The 22,500-nt window shown below is 44.0% G+C and overlaps 1 protein-coding gene across 1 annotated transcript in view; it reads right to left on the bottom strand.

The window, feature by feature from the left end:
* LOC136702399 (DNA (cytosine-5)-methyltransferase 3A-like) overlaps positions 1–22,500 on the bottom strand; it is an 88,913-nt gene that overhangs the window by 16,761 nt on the left and 49,652 nt on the right. The window contains exons 9-13 of the mRNA XM_066677445.1: positions 2,008–2,274; positions 1,658–1,816; positions 1,220–1,327; positions 431–587; positions 95–241 (exon numbers count right to left, since the gene is read on the bottom strand). Coding sequence (XP_066533542.1) covers positions 95–241; positions 431–587; positions 1,220–1,327; positions 1,658–1,816; positions 2,008–2,274 — 838 coding nt within the window. The remainder of the gene's footprint in view (positions 1–94; positions 242–430; positions 588–1,219; positions 1,328–1,657; positions 1,817–2,007; positions 2,275–22,500) is intronic.

A 22,500-nucleotide genomic window follows, 5' to 3' on the forward strand; every position in this document is an offset into this window, starting at 1 on the left:
TGTGTGAGATGTACATGCCCATGTGTCTGCGTGTGTGTATATACGGATGTATGGAATGCTGGTGTGTGTTAATGTGTTGATGTGCGCTGATCACCTCTAGTCCCTTCATCTATGATCTCCTTGATCTGGTTCTTGGGTTTTTCCAAGCTGCTTTTTCTGGGTTTCTTAGGGGTCGGATAAGACGCAGCTTCTTGCTCCACCCACATCTCTGGATACACTTCAGTGTACGGACTCCTTTCGGCTGAAACACACACACACACACACACACAATATGATAATGATATATATTTAAACTAATGCCCTCTCAGTGAGCGTGGTGCTTGTATAAAGTTATATATAATCACAGCCCCGTCAACACACGCTCTTAGATCCCATAGAGGAGCCAGCGGACATTAGGATAATCAGAGATGTCAAGGCTCAGGTGTGTGACCTGGTGGGGGCTCCAAGCCCTTGGCTCCGGTGGGAGGGAAATCTGCGCTAGCCCACTCGATCATCTCTCTGGTCTGCAACTCAACGCTCTTCGCAGATTCAGAGTCGTCAGTGGACACACACACGGGGAACAGCTTTCCTGCCCTCGTACTCGCTGTCTGCACACACGGACACACACATTTTACAGACTGGGTGTAAAAACACACAAAAATACCAATGAATGTAGTGCGTGTGCCTTGTACCACTGCTACTAGCTACTGTTCTACTCATCGTGTACATTTCAGAGGTAAAGCGTTAACTGTTTTCTTCTGATAGCGAGTTTAATGAAACCCTACGAGCCCCACAGCAGTGTTCTCCCCCTGTGTAAACAGCCCCTGTTCAGAACGCACCTGTTCCTTTAAATGATAATGAGCCGCTCTCTGTTCACCCCGACCCCGAGCGCACAGCAGTGAGGAGCGAGGAGCAGAAGCTCTGGTTTTTAGCCGTTTTCACTCTGTTCTCTTTCTTCTCCGTTTTTACTCAGTGCTCTTATTTCTTTGTTGTGTGTGTTTTGCTGAGTTTAACCTCGTCTCTGCGCTCTCACACAAACACGGGTCCAGCGCTGTGATTGGACAGACTCAGACGAGGGGGCGGGGCCATTCTAAAGTCCCTTTACTTGACGTAAGAAGCGGAGCACAATCAGCTTGTTTTATCCCATGTTTTCAGACTTGAAATGTACAGATACGGAGTGTAGTGCTTTATTTGTGGATGTGTGAATGTAACAGTGAGTAACAGTAGGGAACACACTCACTTGTAGCACCTCGTAGATAGCTTTTCTGTACATGGGCTGTTTGCTGTAGGTAGGCTGATGAAAGGCAGTAGAAAAGGAGCTAAAAGGCAAAAGCTTCTCGACACACACCTGAAGAGAGAAATGCAGAGAGGGTTAGAAATCAACAGGCGCCAGGTTTGATCAAGAGTGAGGCATAAACGCAGTGTGACCGCCTACTTCCTGAGACCTGTTTCGCTGATGTAACAGATGAGAGGCTGATCTGAGTCAGCTTTAATCTCGTTCTTTGCAACGCGAAGGCATTATCTGACGGTGTGTAGTCACAGTTACCGGGCTACATCACTTTACACTGCACTGTAACGTCTCATCATAGGGCTGACGAAGACCTAGTGGCCCAAATAATTCATTCATTCATTGTCTGTAAGCGCTTACACAGTTCAGTCACTGGATGCATAAACTCACCACAGAGAACTTTCCGTCTCCGAACCACATGACCCATCGAGTTCCCTCCGCAGCTCGACTCCGCCCTGTTATCCACCAGGACACAATGCGTCCCGGCCACCAGGAGAAACCTCGCAACTTCCCCCAGACCAGCATCCCGATCCCAAACCCACGACCATCCTTTCACACACACACACACACACAAGATAACAATATGGCACACACTGTCAGAAACCAAGTGCTGTTAGCAATAACCTGAACACTACTTATAGCAAACGTTCATGGCAAGTATAGTGTGATGTGGACATATACAGCTTTGTGATTGTAAGTAGCCTTGTAGATCTAGGTCATCTAGGTGACCACTGCTATACCTCATATTCTTGCTCTGCCTCACAGGACCTATGCAGTCTTTTGCCACAGACCACCGGGGCAGGCACGGGTGCAGGGGCTGGGTCGGGTGTGGTGGCGACGGTGGGGGAGGCGGGGTCTGTGTGCTGCTGAGGGGGCGGAGTCTGTGGAGTGGGAGTGGGCGGCAGACTGATGACTGGCTGCTCCTCCTTCTTCTGTGCTTCTTCTCCTGGTTGGTCCGCCATGACGTCATTCGTCACTGTGTCCACCCCGGGGGGCTTCTTCTCCTCCTGGAGTGAGAGACAGAGAGAAACATGAGTTATAGCAGGGGTGCACAACTTACGGCCAATCACAGCCCGGCATACGACAACATAGAGATCTATAAACTATTAACACTACAAACTGGAACGCTACATATACAAGAAACACTTGAAAAACACAACTCAAAATCATGTGTTTCAGCTTACTTAGCAATTACATAGAGATTACTGATGATCTAGCCATTAGCATGATGCTAATCGCAGATATTAAGCTTCCATGTATATGTTAGCCGCATTAGCCTTGCAGCTCCAGCGCTAAACTAAAGAAGAGAGGATTCCCAGGTGGAAAGACACCATCCTGTTTCATGAACTACTTGTGGCACGAGGCGAGGAAATTGTTTACACAGGATTTTAGCAAAACTAGCTCTTTAATCCCAGACCAGCCAGGATTAGCCTGAGCCTTCACACTTTGTGTTGAAACGCAGGTAAAATAAGAACATTAGTTTAAACATTAACTAATGACACAGAAGTATGTTATGAGTTTGTTTGTTATAATAGCTTTATTGTTATTATTATATTGTTGTTTACTTTGTCTTTGTATTATAATTAGCCTGGCAGCACTAGCGCTGTTCTCTATAAAAGAGAGAGACCCCCAAAACAAAACACAGCTACAGAGACGAGTTCAGCCAGTTCATGGACACATGAGTGTGCTCTCTCTCTTTCTCTCTCTCTCTCTCTCTCTCTCTCTCTCTCTCTCTCTCTCTCTCTCTCTCTCTCTCTCACACACACACACACACAAATATACACACAGGGGCACAGAGTGGTGCTCTGCTGGACTCACATATGCTTTTAGCTAATTCAAAACACATTTCAGTTGGTATTGTGCCAAAAGTAGCAGCACGTTTTCCGCAGATCCATTTTTCTGAAAACAATACACACTGAATAGAGTTTACATGAGAACGAGAGAGAGAGAGAGAGAGAGAGAGAGAGAGAGAGAGAGAGAGAGAGAGAGAGAGAAAGGGCAGGAAGGGGGGGCAGGGCAGGAGGGGGAATGAGGAAAGAAGGGAGAAAGCGAGAGAGAGGGGAAAAGGGAGGAAGGAACAAGGAGTGAGAGAGAGTAAAATATGAAAATTGTAAGAGAAATTTAGGAAGGGTACCTCTCTTTCTCTATCCTTCTTTCCTTTGCTCTATTTTTCCCTCCCTGCCTCATCCATCCCCCCTCCTGCCCTATCTCTCTCTCTGTCTCTCTCTCTCTCAGAAGGTAAATATTGATTTTTCAGCTACAGTGGAAATATAGTCGGAGCGAACAGGTGTTTACTGTCATCTGGACACAGACACACACACACACAGAGCTAAGAGAGGACAAATGAGGTGTGTGTGTGTGTGTGTGTGGTTTTATGTGTGACAGAACACATCCCTCTTTATAGATATAAACCAGGAGATATATAAATCAAGACAGGTGGAGAAAAATACAGACAGAGAAGGAGCAAGAGTGAGAGTGAGAGAGTGAGAGAGAGAGAGAGAGAGAGAGAGAGAAAGAAAACATGAATAAAGGGAATAGACAATATTACCCCCCCACCCCCCCTTGCCCCCAGTGGACGTTTACCAGTCTGAGAGCAAGTTATTTCTGATTGGTTGAGCAAGTGAATACTGTGATCTGATTGGTTCAGACAGTCCTGATCCTTCTAACTCTCCTGTGTGCACTCTGTCAGGAAGGTCACTGAGCTTACCATCTGACCTTTGACCTTCCTGAACGACCAACCCTAGTGTGTCTAATCGAGCAGAAACATGGGCCTGTTAGACGGGTCAGTGACGACATGACCCTGACCCTACAAACACACACACACACACACACACACACACAGGCCCCTTCCACACATGCTCTTTTACCCAGGTATTTACTCGTATACAACCCCTTATCTGTTATGGCCAGAGTGTCTCCTGTCCTCTGTTAACAGTGTGATTTAGGTGTGTGTGTGTGTGTGTGATGTGTAATGCCCACAGTTGATTAAACCTGCACAATCCTACATGTTTAATTTGTTTGGTTCAGAAATGTGTGTCATTTTTAACAACAGAACGGAATAATACAGAAGTATTTTAATGACAATTGACATTGATTTCCATAGAATAAGCTCTCACACTCATGCAGAAACAAACACAGCACCTCCAACAGGACAGAAAGAGTTCTGCATCATTGCTCTGATTGTGCTCCGAGTTATTTCACTCTGCGCAGCCTGAACGTGCACGCGCCAGGGCTCCTCTATCAGCAGATTAACACCAGTAAAGAGTGCCAGTCAATACAGAGGGCTCAGTCTAAACTAATGAACACACAACAGTATTCACAGTAGTCACTAGTGATATGACATTAATGAAAACAATTTTTCAGCTGTCAGATCCTGCTACATCTTACTCACTGCACCTTTAAGGCGTATTTTCAGTTTCTGTGAGATGAGTGTGACAGGACTTTATTACTGTACATCAGAAAGAAAGAATTGTAATGTCCTAGGCTTTAAGTCTGTGAAGGGTTACACACACACACACTACATGCCTTACACTCACACACATGCTTCATCTCAATTTCACACACAAACATCTGCAATCATTTACTTACACCTAGAAACAGATGTGCACACATGTTCAATAGAGATGAAAGTTTAGTGTCAGAAATGTTCGCTCCAATTTACAATTTAACCACTTCATTACTGTCCACCGCACTGTCCATTTCACCACTTCATTACTGTCCACCGCACTGTCCATTTCACCACTACATTACTGTCCACCGCAATGTCCATTTAACCACTTCATTACTGTCCATTTAACCACTTCAATACTGTCCACCGCACTGTTCATTTAACCACTTCATTACTGTCCACGGCACTGTGCATTTAACCACTTCATTACTGTCCATTTAACCACTTCAATACTGTCCACCGCACTGTGAACTTTAGCCACGTAATTACTGTCCACTTAACCACTTCATTACTGTCCACCGCACTGTCCATTTAACCACTTCATTACTGTCCACCACACTGTCCATTTAACCACTTCATTACTGTCCACAGCACTGTCCATTTAACCACTTCATTCCTGTCCATTTAACCACTTCATTACTGTCCACCGCACTGTCCATTTAACCACTTCATTACTGTCCATCACACTGTCCATTTAATCACTTCATTACTGTCCACTTAGCCACTTCATTACTGTCCACAGCACTGTCCATTTAACCACTTCATTCCTGTCCATTTAACCACTTCATTACTGTCCACCGCACTGTCCATTTAACCACTTCATTACTGTCCACGGCACTGTCCATTTAACCACTTCATTACTGTGCACCGCACTGTCCATTTAACCACTTCATTACTGTCCACCACACTGTCCATTTAACCACTCCATTACTGTCCACCACACTGTCCATTTAACCACTTCATTACTGTGCACCGCACTGTCCATTTAACCACTTAATTACTGTCCACCACACTGTCCATTTAATCACTTCATTACTGTCCACCGCACTGTCCATTTAACCACTTCATTACTGTCCACCGCACTGTCCATTTAACCACTTCATTACTGTCCACCGCACTGTCCATTTAACCACTCCATTACTGTCCACCGCACTGTCCATTTAACCACTTCATTACCGTCTATCGCACTGTCTGTTCAACCAATTCATTACTGTCTATCGCACTGTCCATTTAACCACTCCATTACTGTCCACCGCACTGTCCATTTAACCACTCCATTACTGTCCACCGCACTGTCCATTTAACCACTTCATTACCGTCTATCGCACTGTCTGTTCAACCAATTCATTACCGTCTATCGCACTGTCTGTTCAACCACTTCATTACTGTCCATCACACTGTCCATTTAACCACTTCATTACTGTGCACCGCACTGTCCATTTAACCACTTCATTACTGTCCACCACACTGTCCATTTAACCACTCCATTACTGTCCACCACACTGTCCATTTAACCACTTCATTACTGTGCACCGCACTGTCCATTTAACCACTTAATTACTGTCCACCACACTGTCCATTTAATCACTTCATTACTGTCCACCGCACTGTCCATTTAACCACTTCATTACTGTCCACCGCACTGTCCATTTAACCACTTCATTACTGTCCACCGCACTGTCCATTTAACCACTCCATTACTGTCCACCGCACTGTCCATTTAACCACTTCATTACCGTCTATCGCACTGTCTGTTCAACCAATTCATTACTGTCTATCGCACTGTCCATTTAACCACTTCATTACTGTCCACCGCACTGTTCATTTGACCATTTCATTACACTGTCCACCGCACTGTCCATTTAACCACTTCATTACCGTCCACCGCACTGTCCATTTAACCACTTCATTACCGTCCACCGCACTGTCCATTTAAACACTTCATTACTGTCCAACGCACTGTCCATTTAACCACTTCATTACTGTCCAACGCACTGTCCATTTAAACACTTCATTACTGTCCACCGCACTGTCCATTTAACCACTTCATTACTGTCCATCGCACTGTCCATTTAACCACTTCATTACTGTCCACCGCACTGTCCATTTAATCACTTCATTACTGTCCACCGCACTGTCCATTTAACCACTTCATTACTGTCCACCGCACTGTCCATTTAATCACTTCATTACTGTCCACCTCACTGTCCATTTCACCACTTCATTACTGTCCATCGCACTGTCCATTTAACCACTTCATTACTGTCCACCACACTGTCCATTTAACCACTTCATTACTGTCCACCGCACTGTCCATTTAACCACTTCATTACTGTCCACCGCACTGTCCATTTAATCACTTCATTACTGTCCACCGCACTGTCCATTTCACCACTTCGTTACTGTCCATCGCACTGTCCATTTAACCACTTCATTACTGTCCATAGCACTGTCAATTTAACCACTTCATTACTGTACACCGCACTGTCCATTTAACCACTTCATTACTGTCCACCGCACTGTCCATTTCACCACTTCATTACTGTCCAACGCACTGTCCATTTCACCACTTCATTACTGTCCATTGCACTGTCCATTTAACCACTTCATTACTGTACGCCGCACTGTCCATTTAACCATTTCATTACACTGTCCACTGCACTGTCCATTTAACCACTTCATTACCGTCCACCGCACTGTCCATTTAACCACTTCATTACTGTCCATCGCACTGTCCATTTAACCACTTCATTACTGTCCACCACACTGTCCATTTAACCACTTCATTACTGTCCACCGCACTGTCCATTTAACCACTTCATTACTGTCCACGGCACTGTCCATTTAATCACTTCATTACTGTCCACCTCACTGTCCATTTCACCACTTCATTACTGTCCATCGCATTGTTCATTTAACCACTTCATTACTGTCCATCGCACTGTCCATTTAACCACTTCATTACTGTCCACTGCACTGTCCATTTAACCACTCCATTACTGTCCACCGCACTGTCCATTTAACCACTTCATTACTGTCCACCGCACTGTCAATTTAATCTCTTCATTACTGTCCACGGCACTGTCCATTTCACCACTTCATTACTGTCCATCGCACTGTCCATTTAACCACTTCATTACTGTCCATAGCACTGTCAATTTAACCATTTCATTACACTGTCCACCGCACTGTCCATTTAACCACTTCATTACCGTCCACCGCACTGTCCATTTCACCACTTCATTACTGTCCATTTAACCACTTCATTACTGTCCACCGCACTGTCCATTTAACCACTTCATTACTGTCCACCGCACTGTCCATTTAATCACTTCATTACTGTCCACCGCACTGTCCATTTAACCACTCCATTACTGTCCAACGCACTGTCCATTTAACCACTCCATTACTGTCCACCACACTGTCCATTTAACCACTTCATTACTGTCCACCGCACTGTCCATTTAATCACTTCATTACTGTCCACGGCACTGTCCATTTAACCACTTCATTACTGTCCATAGCACTGTCAATTTAACCATTTCATTACACTGTCCACCGCACTGTTCATTTAACCACTTCATTACCGTCCATCACACTGTCCATTTAACCACTTCATTACTGTCCATCGCACTGTCCATTTAACCACTTCATTACTGTCCACCACACTGTCCATTTAACCACTTCATTACTGTCCACCGCACTGTCCATTTAACCACTCCATTACTGTCCACCACACTGTACATTTAACCACTTCATTACTGTCCACCGCACTGTCCATTTAATCACTTCATTACTGTCCACGGCACTGTCCATTTAACCACTTCATTACTGTCCATTGCACTGTCCATTTAACCACTTCATTACTGTACGCCGCACTGTCCATTTAACCATTTCATTACACTGTCCACTGCACTGTCTATTTAAGCACTTCATTACCGTCCACCGCACTGTCCATTTAACCACTTCATTACTGTCCACCACACTGTCCACTTAACCACTTCATTACATTGTCCACCGCACTGTTCATTTAATCACTTCATTACTGTCCACCGCACTGTCCATTTCAACACTTCATTACTGTCCATCGCACTGTCCATTTCACCACTTCATTACATTGTCCACCGCACTGTTCATTTAATCACTTCATTACTATCCACCGCACTGTCCATTTAACCACTTCATTACTGTCCATCGCACTGTCCATTTCACCACTTCATTACATTGTCCACCGCACTGTTCATTTAATCACTTCATTACTGTCCACCGCACTGTCCATTTATCCACTTCATTACTGTCCATCGCACTGTCCATTTCACCACTTCATTACTGTCCACCACACTGTCCATTTAACCACTTCATTACATTGTCCACCGCACTGTTCATTTAATCACTTCATTACTGTCCACCGCACTGTCCATTTCACCACTTCATTACTGTCCATCGCACTGTCCATTTAACCACTTCATTACTGTCCATAGCACTGTCCATTTAACCACTTCATTACTGTCCACCACACTGTCCATTTAATCACTTCATTACTGTCCACCGCACTGTCCATTTCACCACTTCATTACTGTCCATCGCACTGTCCATTTAACCACTTCATTACTGTCCATCGCACTGTCCATTTAACCACTCCATTACTGTCCACCGCACTGTCCATTTAATCACTTCATTACTGTCCACCGCACTGTCCATTTAATCACTTCATTACTGTCCAACACACTGTCCATTTCACCACTTCATTACTGTCCATCGCACTGTACATTTAACCACTTCATTACTGTCCATAGCACTGTCAATTTAACCACTTCATTACTGTACACCGCACTGTCCATTTAACCACTTCATTACTGTCCACCGCACTGTCCATTTCACCACTTCATTACTGTCCAACGCACTGTCCATTTAACCACTTCATTACTGTCCACCACACTGTCCACTTAACCACTTCATTGCATTGTCCACCGCACTGTTCATTTAATCACTTCATTACTGTCCACCGCACTGTCCATTTCAACACTTCATTACTGTCCATCGCACTGTCCATTTCACCACTTCATTTCATTGTCCACCGCACTGTTCATTTAATCACTTCATTACTGTCCACCGCACTGTCCATTTAACCACTTCATTACTGTCCATCGCACTGTCCATTTCACCACTTCATTACATTGTCCACCGCACTGTTCATTTAATCACTTCATTACTGTCCACCGCACTGTCCATTTATCCACTTCATTACTGTCCATCGCACTGTCCATTTCACCACTTCATTACTGTCCACCACACTGTCCATTTAACCACTTCATTACATTGTCCACCGCACTGTTCATTTAATCACTTCATTACTGTCCACCGCACTGTCCATTTAACCACTTCATTACTGTCCATAGCACTGTCCACTGCACTGTCCATTTAACCACTTCATTACTGTCCATCGCACTGTCCATTTAACCACTTCATTACTGTCCATTTAACCACTTCATTACTGTCCACGGCACTGTCCATTTAATCACTTCATTACTGTCCACCTCACTGTCCATTTCACCACTTCATTACTGTCCATCGCACTGTCCATTTAACCACTTCATTACTGTCCATAGCACTGTCCATTTAACCACTTCATTACTGTCCACCACACTGTCCATTTAATCACTTCATTACTGTCCACCGCACTGTCCATTTCACCACTTCATTACTGTCCATCGCACTGTCCATTTAACCACTTCATTACTGTCCATCGCACTGTCCATTTAACCACTCCATTACTGTCCACCGCACTGTCCATTTAATCACTTCATTACTGTCCACCGCACTGTCCATTTAATCACTTCATTACTGTCCAACACACTGTCCATTTCACCACTTCATTACTGTCCATCGCACTGTACATTTAACCACTTCATTACTGTCCATAGCACTGTCAATTTAACCACTTCATTACTGTACACCGCACTGTCCATTTAACCACTTCATTACTGTCCACCGCACTGTCCATTTCACCACTTCATTACTGTCCAACGCACTGTCCATTTAACCACTTCATTACTGTCCACCACACTGTCCACTTAACCACTTCATTGCATTGTCCACCGCACTGTTCATTTAATCACTTCATTACTGTCCACCGCACTGTCCATTTCAACACTTCATTACTGTCCATCGCACTGTCCATTTCACCACTTCATTTCATTGTCCACCGCACTGTTCATTTAATCACTTCATTACTGTCCACCGCACTGTCCATTTAACCACTTCATTACTGTCCATCGCACTGTCCATTTCACCACTTCATTACATTGTCCACCGCACTGTTCATTTAATCACTTCATTACTGTCCACCGCACTGTCCATTTATCCACTTCATTACTGTCCATCGCACTGTCCATTTCACCACTTCATTACTGTCCACCACACTGTCCATTTAACCACTTCATTACATTGTCCACCGCACTGTTCATTTAATCACTTCATTACTGTCCACCGCACTGTCCATTTAACCACTTCATTACTGTCCATAGCACTGTCCACTGCACTGTCCATTTAACCACTTCATTACTGTCCATCGCACTGTCCATTTAACCACTTCATTACTGTCCATTTAACCACTTCATTACTGTCCACGGCACTGTCCATTTAATCACTTCATTACTGTCCACCTCACTGTCCATTTCACCACTTCATTACTGTCCATCGCACTGTTAATTTAACCACTTCATTACTGTCCATCGCACTGTCCATTTAACCACTTCATTACTGTCCACTGCACTGTCCATTTAACCACTTCATTACTGTCCACCGCACTGTCCATTTCACCACTTCATTACTGTCCAACGCACTGTCCATTTCACCACTTCATTACTGTCCATTGCACTGTCCATTTAACCACTTCATTACTGTACGCCGCACTGTCCATTTAACCATTTCATTACACTGTCCACTGCACTGTCCATTTAACCACTTCATTACCGTCCACCGCACTGTCCATTTAACCACTTCATTACTGTCCATCGCACTGTCCATTTAACCACTTCATTACTGTCCACCACACTGTCCATTTAACCACTTCATTACTGTCCACCGCACTGTCCATTTCACCACTTCATTACTGTCCACGGCACTGTCCATTTAATCACTTCATTACTGTCCACCTCACTGTCCATTTCACCACTTCATTACTGTCCATCGCACTGTCCATTTAACCACTTCATTACTGTCCACCACACTGTCCATTTAACCACTTCATTACTGTCCACCGCACTGTCCATTTAACCACTTCATTACTGTCCACCGCACTGTCCATTTAATCACTTCATTACTGTCCACCGCACTGTCCATTTCACCACTTCATTACTGTCCATCGCACTGTCCATTTAACCACTTCATTACTGTCCATAGCACTGTCAATTTAACCACTTCATTACTGTACACCGCACTGTCCATTTAACCACTTCATTACTGTCCACCGCACTGTCCATTTCACCACTTCATTACTGTCCACCACACTGTCCATTTAACCACTTCATTACTGTCCACCGCACTGTCCATTTAACCACTTCATTACTGTCCACGGCACTGTCCATTTAATCACTTCATTACTGTCCACCTCACTGTCCATTTCACCACTTCATTACTGTCCATCGCACTGTCCATTTAACCACTTCATTACTGTCCACCACACTGTCCATTTAACCACTTCATTACTGTCCACCGCACTGTCCATTTAACCACTTCATTACTGTCCACCGCACTGTCCATTTAATCACTTCATTACTGTCCACCGCACTGTCCATTTCACCACTTCATTACTGTCCATCGCACTGTCCATTTAACCACTTCATTACTGTCCATAGCACTGTCAATTTAACCACTTCATTACTGTACACCGCACTGTCCATTTAACCACTTCATTACTGTCCACCGCACTGTCCATTTCACCACTTCATTACTGTCCAACGCACTGTCCATTTCACCACTTCATTACTGTCCATTGCACTGTCCATTTAACCACTTCATTACTGTACGCCGCACTGTCCATTTAACCATTTCATTACACTGTCCACTGCACTGTCCATTTAACCACTTCATTACCGTCCACCGCACTGTCCATTTAACCACTTCATTACTGTCCATCGCACTGTCCATTTAACCACTTCATTACTGTCCACCACACTGTCCATTTAACCACTTCATTACTGTCCACCGCACTGTCCATTTAACCACTTCATTACTGTCCACTGCACTGTCCATTTAACCACTCCATTACTGTCCACCGCACTGTCCATTTAACCACTTCATTACTGTCCACCGCACTGTCAATTTAATCACTTCATTACTGTCCACGGCACTGTCCATTTCACCACTTCATTACTGTCCATCGCACTGTCCATTTAACCACTTCATTACTGTCCATAGCACTGTCAATTTAACAATTTCATTACACTGTCCACCGCACTGTCCATTTAACCACTTCATTACCGTCCACCGCACTGTCCATTTCACCACTTCATTACTGTCCATTTAACCACTTCATTACTGTCCACCGCACTGTCCATTTAATCACTTCATTACTGTCCACCGCACTGTCCATTTAACCACTCCATTACTGTCCACCGCACTGTCCATTTAACCACTCCATTACTGTCCACCACACTGTCCATTTAACCACTTCATTACTGTCCACCGCACTGTCCATTTAATCACTTCATTACTGTCCACGGCACTGTCCATTTAACCACTTCATTACTGTCCATAGCACTGTCAATTTAACCATTTCATTACACTGTCCACCGCACTGTTCATTTAACCACTTCATTACCGTCCATCACACTGTCCATTTAACCACTTCATTACTGTCCATCGCACTGTCCATTTAACCACTTCATTACTGTCCACCACACTGTCCATTTAACCACTTCATTACTGTCCACCGCACTGTCCATTTAACCACTCCATTACTGTCCACCACACTGTCCATTTAACCACTTCATTACTGTCCACCGCACTGTCCATTTAATCACTTCATTACTGTCCACGGCACTGTCCATTTAACCACTTCATTACTGTCCATTGCACTGTCCATTTAACCACTTCATTACTGTACGCCGCACTGTCCATTTAACCATTTCATTACACTGTCCACTGCACTGTCCATTTAACCACTTCATTACCGTCCACCGCACTGTCCATTTAACCACTTCATTACTGTCCACCACACTGTCCACTTAACCACTTCATTACATTGTCCACCGCACTGTTCATTTAATCACTTCATTACTGTCCACCGCACTGTCCATTTCAACACTTCATTACTGTCCATCGCACTGTCCATTTAACCACTTCATTACATTGTCCACCGCACTGTTCATTTAATCACTTCATTACTGTCCACCGCACTGTCCATTTAACCACTTCATTACTGTCCATCGCACTGTCCATTTCACCACTTCATTACATTGTCCACCGCACTGTTCATTTAATCACTTCATTACTGTCCACCGCACTGTCCATTTATCCACTTCATTACTGTCCATCGCACTGTCCATTTCACCACTTCATTACTGTCCACCACACTGTCCATTTAACCACTTCATTACATTGTCCACCGCACTGTTCATTTAATCACTTCATTACTGTCCACCGCACTGTCCATTTAACCACTTCATTACTGTCCATAGCACTGTCCACTGCACTGTCCATTTAACCACTTCATTACCGTCCACCGCACTGTCCATTTAACCACTTCATTACTGTCCATCGCACTGTCCATTTAACCACTTCATTACTGTCCATTTAACCACTTCATTACTGTCCACGGCACTGTCCATTTAATCACTTCATTACTGTCCACCTCACTGTCCATTTCACCACTTCATTACTGTCCATCGCACTGTTAATTTAACCACTTCATTACTGTCCATCGCACTGTCCATTTAACCACTTCATTACTGTCCACCGCACTGTCCATTTCACCACTTCATTACTGTCCAACGCACTGTCCATTTCACCACTTCATTACTGTCCATTGCACTGTCCATTTAACCACTTCATTACTGTACGCCGCACTGTCCATTTAACCATTTCATTACACTGTCCACTGCACTGTCCATTTAACCACTTCATTACCGTCCACCGCACTGTCCATTTAACCACTTCATTACTGTCCATCGCACTGTCCATTTAACCACTTCATTACTGTCCACCACACTGTCCATTTAACCACTTCATTACTGTCCACCGCACTGTCCATTTCACCACTTCATTACTGTCCACGGCACTGTCCATTTAATCACTTCATTACTGTCCACCTCACTGTCCATTTCACCACTTCATTACTGTCCATCGCACTGTCCATTTAACCACTTCATTACTGTCCACCACACTGTCCATTTAACCACTTCATTACTGTCCACCGCACTGTCCATTTAACCACTTCATTACTGTCCACCGCACTGTCCATTTAATCACTTCATTACTGTCCACCGCACTGTCCATTTCACCACTTCATTACTGTCCATCGCACTGTCCATTTAACCACTTCATTACTGTCCATAGCACTGTCAATTTAACCACTTCATTACTGTCCACCGCACTGTCCATTTCACCACTTCATTACTGTCCACCACACTGTCCATTTAACCACTTCATTACTGTCCACCGCACTGTCCATTTAACCACTTCATTACTGTCCACGGCACTGTCCATTTAATCACTTCATTACTGTCCACCTCACTGTCCATTTCACCACTTCATTACTGTCCATCGCACTGTCCATTTAACCACTTCATTACTGTCCACCACACTGTCCATTTAACCACTTCATTACTGTCCACCGCACTGTCCATTTAACCACTTCATTACTGTCCACCGCACTGTCCATTTAATCACTTCATTACTGTCCACCGCACTGTCCATTTAACCACTTCATTACTGTCCATAGCACTGTCAATTTAACCACTTCATTACTGTACACCGCACTGTCCATTTAACCACTTCATTACTGTCCACCGCACTGTCCATTTCACCACTTCATTACTGTCCAACGCACTGTCCATTTCACCACTTCATTACTGTCCATTGCACTGTCCATTTAACCACTTCATTACTGTACGCCGCACTGTCCATTTAACCATTTCATTAAACTGTCCACTGCACTGTCCATTTAACCACTTCATTACCGTCCACCGCACTGTCCATTTAACCACTTCATTACTGTCCATCGCACTGTCCATTTAACCACTTCATTACTGTCCACCACACTGTCCATTTAACCACTTCATTACTGTCCACCGCACTGTCCATTTAACCACTTCATTACTGTCCACGGCACTGTCCATTTAATCACTTCATTACTGTCCACCTCACTGTCCATTTCACCACTTCATTACTGTCCATCGCACTGTTCATTTAACCACTTCATTACTGTCCATCGCACTGTCCATTTAACCACTTCATTACTGTCCACTGCACTGTCCATTTAACCACTCCATTACTGTCCACCGCACTGTCCATTTAACCACTTCATTACTGTCCACCGCACTGTCAATTTAATCACTTCATTACTGTCCACGGCACTGTCCATTTCACCACTTCATTACTGTCCATCGCACTGTCCATTTAACCACTTCATTACTGTCCATAGCACTGTCAATTTAACCATTTCATTACACTGTCCACCGCACTGTCCATTTAACCACTTCATTACTGTCCATCGCACTGTCAATTTAACCACTTCATTACTGTACACCGCACTGTCCATTTAACCACTTCATTACTGTCCACCGCACTGTCCATTTCACCACTTCATTACTGTCCAACGCACTGTCCATTTCACCACTTCATTACTGTCCATTGCACTGTCCATTTAACCACTTCATTACTGTACGCCGCACTGTCCATTTAACCATTTCATTAAACTGTCCACTGCACTGTCCATTTAACCACTTCATTACCGTCCACCGCACTGTCCATTTAACCACTTCATTACTGTCCATCGCACTGTCCATTTAACCACTTCATTACTGTCCACCACACTGTCCATTTAACCACTTCATTACTGTCCACCGCACTGTCCATTTAACCACTTCATTACTGTCCACGGCACTGTCCATTTAATCACTTCATTACTGTCCACCTCACTGTCCATTTCACCACTTCATTACTGTCCATCGCACTGTTCATTTAACCACTTCATTACTGTCCATCGCACTGTCCATTTAACCACTTCATTACTGTCCACTGCACTGTCCATTTAACCACTCCATTACTGTCCACCGCACTGTCCATTTAACCACTTCATTACTGTCCACCGCACTGTCAATTTAATCACTTCATTACTGTCCACGGCACTGTCCATTTCACCACTTCATTACTGTCCATCGCACTGTCCATTTAACCACTTCATTACTGTCCATAGCACTGTCAATTTAACCATTTCATTACACTGTCCACCGCACTGTCCATTTAACCACTTCATTACCGTCCACCGCACTGTCCATTTCACCACTTCATTACTGTCCATTTAACCACTTCATTACTGTCCACCGCACTGTCCATTTAACCACTTCATTACTGTCCACCGCACTGTCCATTTAATCACTTCATTACTGTCCACCGCACTGTCCATTTAACCACTCCATTACTGTCCACTGCACTGTCCATTTAACCACTCCATTACTGTCCACCACACTGTCCATTTAACCACTTCATTACTGTCCACCGCACTGTCCATTTAATCACTTCATTACTGTCCACGGCACTGTCCATTTAACCACTTCATTACTGTCCATAGCACTGTCAATTTAACCATTTCATTACACTGTCCACCGCACTGTTCATTTAACCACTTCATTACCGTCCATCACACTGTCCATTTAACCACTTCATTACTGTCCATCGCACTGTCCATTTAACCACTTCATTACTGTCCACCACACTGTCCATTTAACCACTTCATTACTGTCCACCGCACTGTCCATTTAACCACTCCATTACTGTCCACCACACTGTCCATTTAACCACTTCATTACTGTCCACCGCACTGTCCATTTAATCACTTCATTACTGTCCACGGCACTGTCCATTTAACCACTTCATTACTGTCCATAGCACTGTCAATTTAACCATTTCATTACTGTGTCCACCGCACTGTTCATTTAACCACTTCATTACCGTCCATCACACTGTCCATTTAACCACTTCATTACTGTCCATCGCACTGTCCATTTAACCACTTCATTACTGTCCACCACACTGTCCATTTAACCACTTCATTACTGTCCACCGCACTGTCCATTTAACCACTTCATTACTGTCCACCACACTGTCCATTTAACCACTTCATTACATTGTCCACCACACTGTCCATTTAATCACTTCATTACTGTCCACCTCACTGTCCATTTCACCACTTCATTACTGTCCATCACACTGTTCATTTAACCACTTCATTACTGTCCATCGCACTGTCCATTTAACCACTTCATTACTGTCCACCGCACTGTCCATTTAACCACTCCATTACTGTCCACCGCACTGTCCATTTAACCACTCCATTACTGTCCACCACACTGTCCATTTAACCACTTCATTACTGTCCACCGCACTGTCAATTTAACAACTCCATTACTGTCCACCGCACTGTCCATTTAATCACTTCATTACTGTCCACCGCACTGTCCATTTAATCACTTCATTACTGTCCACCGCACTGTCCATTTCACCACTTCATTACTGTCCATCGCACTGTCCATTTAACCACTTCATTACTGTCCATAGCACTGTCAATTTAACCACTTCATTACTGTACACCGCACTGTCCATTTAACCACTTCATTACTGTCCACCGCACTGTCTATTTCACCACTTCATTACTGTCCAACGCACTGTCCATTTCACCACTTCATTACTGTCCATTGCACTGTCCATTTAACCACTTCATTACTGTACGCCGCACTGTCCATTTAACCATTTCATTACACTGTCCACTGCACTGTCCATTTAACCACTTCATTACCGTCCACCGCACTGTCCATTTAACCACTTCATTACTGTCCATCGCACTGTCCATTTAACCACTTCATTACTGTCCACGGCACTGTCCATTTCACCACTTCATTACTGTCCATCGCATTGTCCATTTAACCACTTCATTACTGTCCATAGCACTGTCAATTTAACCATTTCATTACACTGTCCACCGCACTGTCCATTTAACCACTTCATTACCGTCCACCGCACTGTCCATTTCACCACTTCATTACTGTCCATTTAACCACTTCATTACTGTCCACCGCACTGTCCATTTAACCACTCCATTACTGTCCACCGCACTGTCCATTTAACCACTCCATTACTGTCCACCACACTGTCCATTTAACCACTTCATTACTGTCCACCGCACTGTCCATTTAATCACTTCATTACTGTCCACGGCACTGTCCATTTAACCACTTCATTACTGTCCATTTAACCATTTCATTACACTGTCCACCGCACTGTTCATTTAACCACTTAATTACCGTCCATCACACTGTCCATTTAACCACTTCATTACTGTCCATCGCACTGTCCATTTAACCACTTCATTACTGTCCACCACACTGTCCATTTAACCACTTCATTACTGTCCACCGCACTGTCCATTTAACCACTTCATTACTGTCCACCACACTGTCCATTTAACCACTTCATTACATTGTCCACCACACTGTCCATTTAATCACTTCATTACTGTCCACCTCACTGTCCATTTCACCACTTCATTACTGTCCATCGCACTGTTCATTTAACCACTTCATTACTGTCCATTGCACTGTCCATTTAACCACTTCATTACTGTCCACCGCACTGTCCATTTAACCACTCCATTACTGTCCACCGCACTGTCCATTTAACCACTCCATTACTGTCCACCACACTGTCCATTTAACCACTTCATTACTGTCCACCGCACTGTCAATTTAACAACTCCATTACTGTCCACCGCACTGTCCATTTAATCACTTCATTACTGTCCACCGCACTGTCCATTTAATCACTTCATTACTGTCCACCGCACTGTCCATTTCACCACTTCATTACTGTCCATCGCACTGTCCATTTAACCACTTCATTACTGTCCATAGCACTGTTAATTTAACCACTTCATTACTGTCCACCGCACTGTCCATTTAACCACTTCATTATTGTCCACCACCCTGTCCATTTAACCACTTCATTACTGTCCAACGCACTGTCCATTTAACCACTTCATTGAACTCTCCATGACACACTTCCTTTTAACCACTTCATTACTGTCCACCGCACTGTTCATTTAACCACTTCATTACTGTCCACCGCACTGTCCATTTAACCACTTCATTACTGACAACCGCACTGTCCATTTAACCACTTAATTAAACTCTCCATGACACACTTCCTTTTTTGCAGTTTACTGCTTCAGTGAGTGATATAAAGAATATATCCAATGCACTACAGAGAAATAAAGGGCAACACATACACACACACACTCACTCACTGACTCATTCCAATGAGGTGCTACCTCAGTCTGGCTCCAGTGGAGTCTCCATGACGACAGAGTGGACGTACTGGAGTGATTACCCAGCAGTCTCTGGCATGCTGCCCAGTGCACCCTGGGAAATGCAGTCTTTTTATAGAGTTCAAAGCACCCGGTATATACTTCACTTCCTGCGTGGTTCCACATCACACTCTGTTTTATGCCCTGTTTATACACGACATACACGAGTACATACGAGTGCACTGATCATTCATAATAGCTCACACTGAGGAACATGCTCATTCACACTGATTTCACACACACACACACAAACACACACACACAAACACACACAAGGTAATATAGATGAATTAAGACAAACATACATAGTCTCCTCATAAGTAAATAAATCGTTAAACAATAGCAACAGATTATATACTATCATTAGATGTTTGTAAGTTTCAATACGCAGTACAGTAGCATGTATACTACATGTATTCAAACACGAGAAATAATATTAATATCTTTGTACTATAAACTAATTGTACACATATTAAGATTTTTATCACATTATTAGGGCATTACCAATAATGTAATTTAATAGAGTAAATAAATATGTTATACAGACCTTTATGTAGTAATCACACTTAAGTTCACACATGGAAAACCATGTTAAATCTTTGGTATCTACTTTAAAGGCTGTGCTGAGGCTGGTATGTGTGTGTGTGTGTGTGTGTGTGTGTGTGTGTGTGTGTGTGTGTGTGCGTGCATGTGTTTATGTGTGTGCTGGAAAGGTTATGTGGAGGGTGTGTGAGGACGTTGGCTGAGTTCAGCTGGGTTCGTGTTACAGCTACAGCACTCTATAGAATGAAGAGAACAGAGAACCTGCTGTTCTGCCAGAATTTACACGACACTGACCTCTAACCTGAGAGAGAGAGAGAGAGGAGGGAGTAACCAGCAAAAAAATAAAGCAAGCAATAAAGTCATATTTCCCCCACTTACATAAAGTAGCAACTTCTACAAACACAAACACGTATCAGTATCAATCACAATCTACTCATTCATCAACTCACAGAACACACTCCTATCTCTGATGAGACTACGTCACAGAGGGAGAAGCGATCTCGGCCCCTTTAAGAAGAGGCACTCTGGACTAAAGGGCATTTAAACTATCAGGTAGGCTCTGGACCCACCGCCATCACGATCAGGGTGAAGTGGTAACAGAAGGTGAATGAATGAGTGAATGAATGAAACGTTTTGCAATGTATGTGGCTAACATATGTGGAGCCTGTCACAAGGGCCAGTTCTGTGGACAATATGTGCACAAAGTTCTGTGTTCTCTCTGTGTCTGTGTGGGTTTCCTCCGGGTGACTGTCTGTGAGGAGTGTGGTGTGTTCTCTCTGTTTCTGCGTGGGTTTCCTCCGGGTGACTGTCTGTGAGGAGTGTGCTGTGTTCTCCCTGTGTCTGCGTGGGTTTCCTCCGGGTGACTGTCTGTGAGGAGTGTGGTGTGTTCTCTCTGTGTCTGCGTGGGTTTCCTCCGGGTGACTGTCTGTGAGGAGTGTGGTGTGTTCTCTCTGTGTCTGCGTGGGTTTCCTCTGGGTGATTGTCTGTGAGGAGTGTGGTGTGTTCTCTCTGTGTCTGCATGGGTTTCCTCCGGGTGACTGTCTGTGAGGAGTGTGGTGTGTTCTCTCAGTGTCTGCGTGGGTTCTTCCGGGTGCTCCGGTTGGTAGGTGGATTAGAGACTCAAAAGTGTCCGTAGGTGTGTGTGTGTGTGTGTCTGTGTTGCCCTGTGAAGGACTGGCGCCCCCTCCAGCGTGTGTTCCTGCCTTACGCCCAATGATTCCAGGTAGACCCACTGCGACCCTGAACTGGATAAGGTCTACAGATAACGGATGAATGGATGGATGCTTTAGGGAGAGTATTATTAGGAAAAGGCAGGCATTAGAAATGAAATATGAAAAATGTTTAAAAACACTAAATAAATAAAACAAAACACAGACGGCACTGCTCCAGAATAGAGACCAGAAACAAACAAGGCAACAGAGCGAAGGGCTAAAATACGGGTGACGTTTATTCTTTAAACACAGGAGTAAACGCAGTAGAGAACACTAGTAGTCATTACTATGACAGAGGTTAAACATACGGGTTTTATATACTGTAGGTATGTTGTGGTACTGATGTGTGATCTGACCCTGGCACCTTTCAATAGCTGCTGCGAATGGTCAAACAAACGTCCACTTCACATTCTTCATGTCCTTTCAGAGACGGCTGTGTTTCTTCATG

This window comes from Hoplias malabaricus, chromosome 7 (genome assembly GCF_029633855.1).
Source record: "Hoplias malabaricus isolate fHopMal1 chromosome 7, fHopMal1.hap1, whole genome shotgun sequence".
In the NCBI taxonomy this organism is placed as follows: Eukaryota; Metazoa; Chordata; class Actinopteri; order Characiformes; family Erythrinidae; genus Hoplias; species Hoplias malabaricus.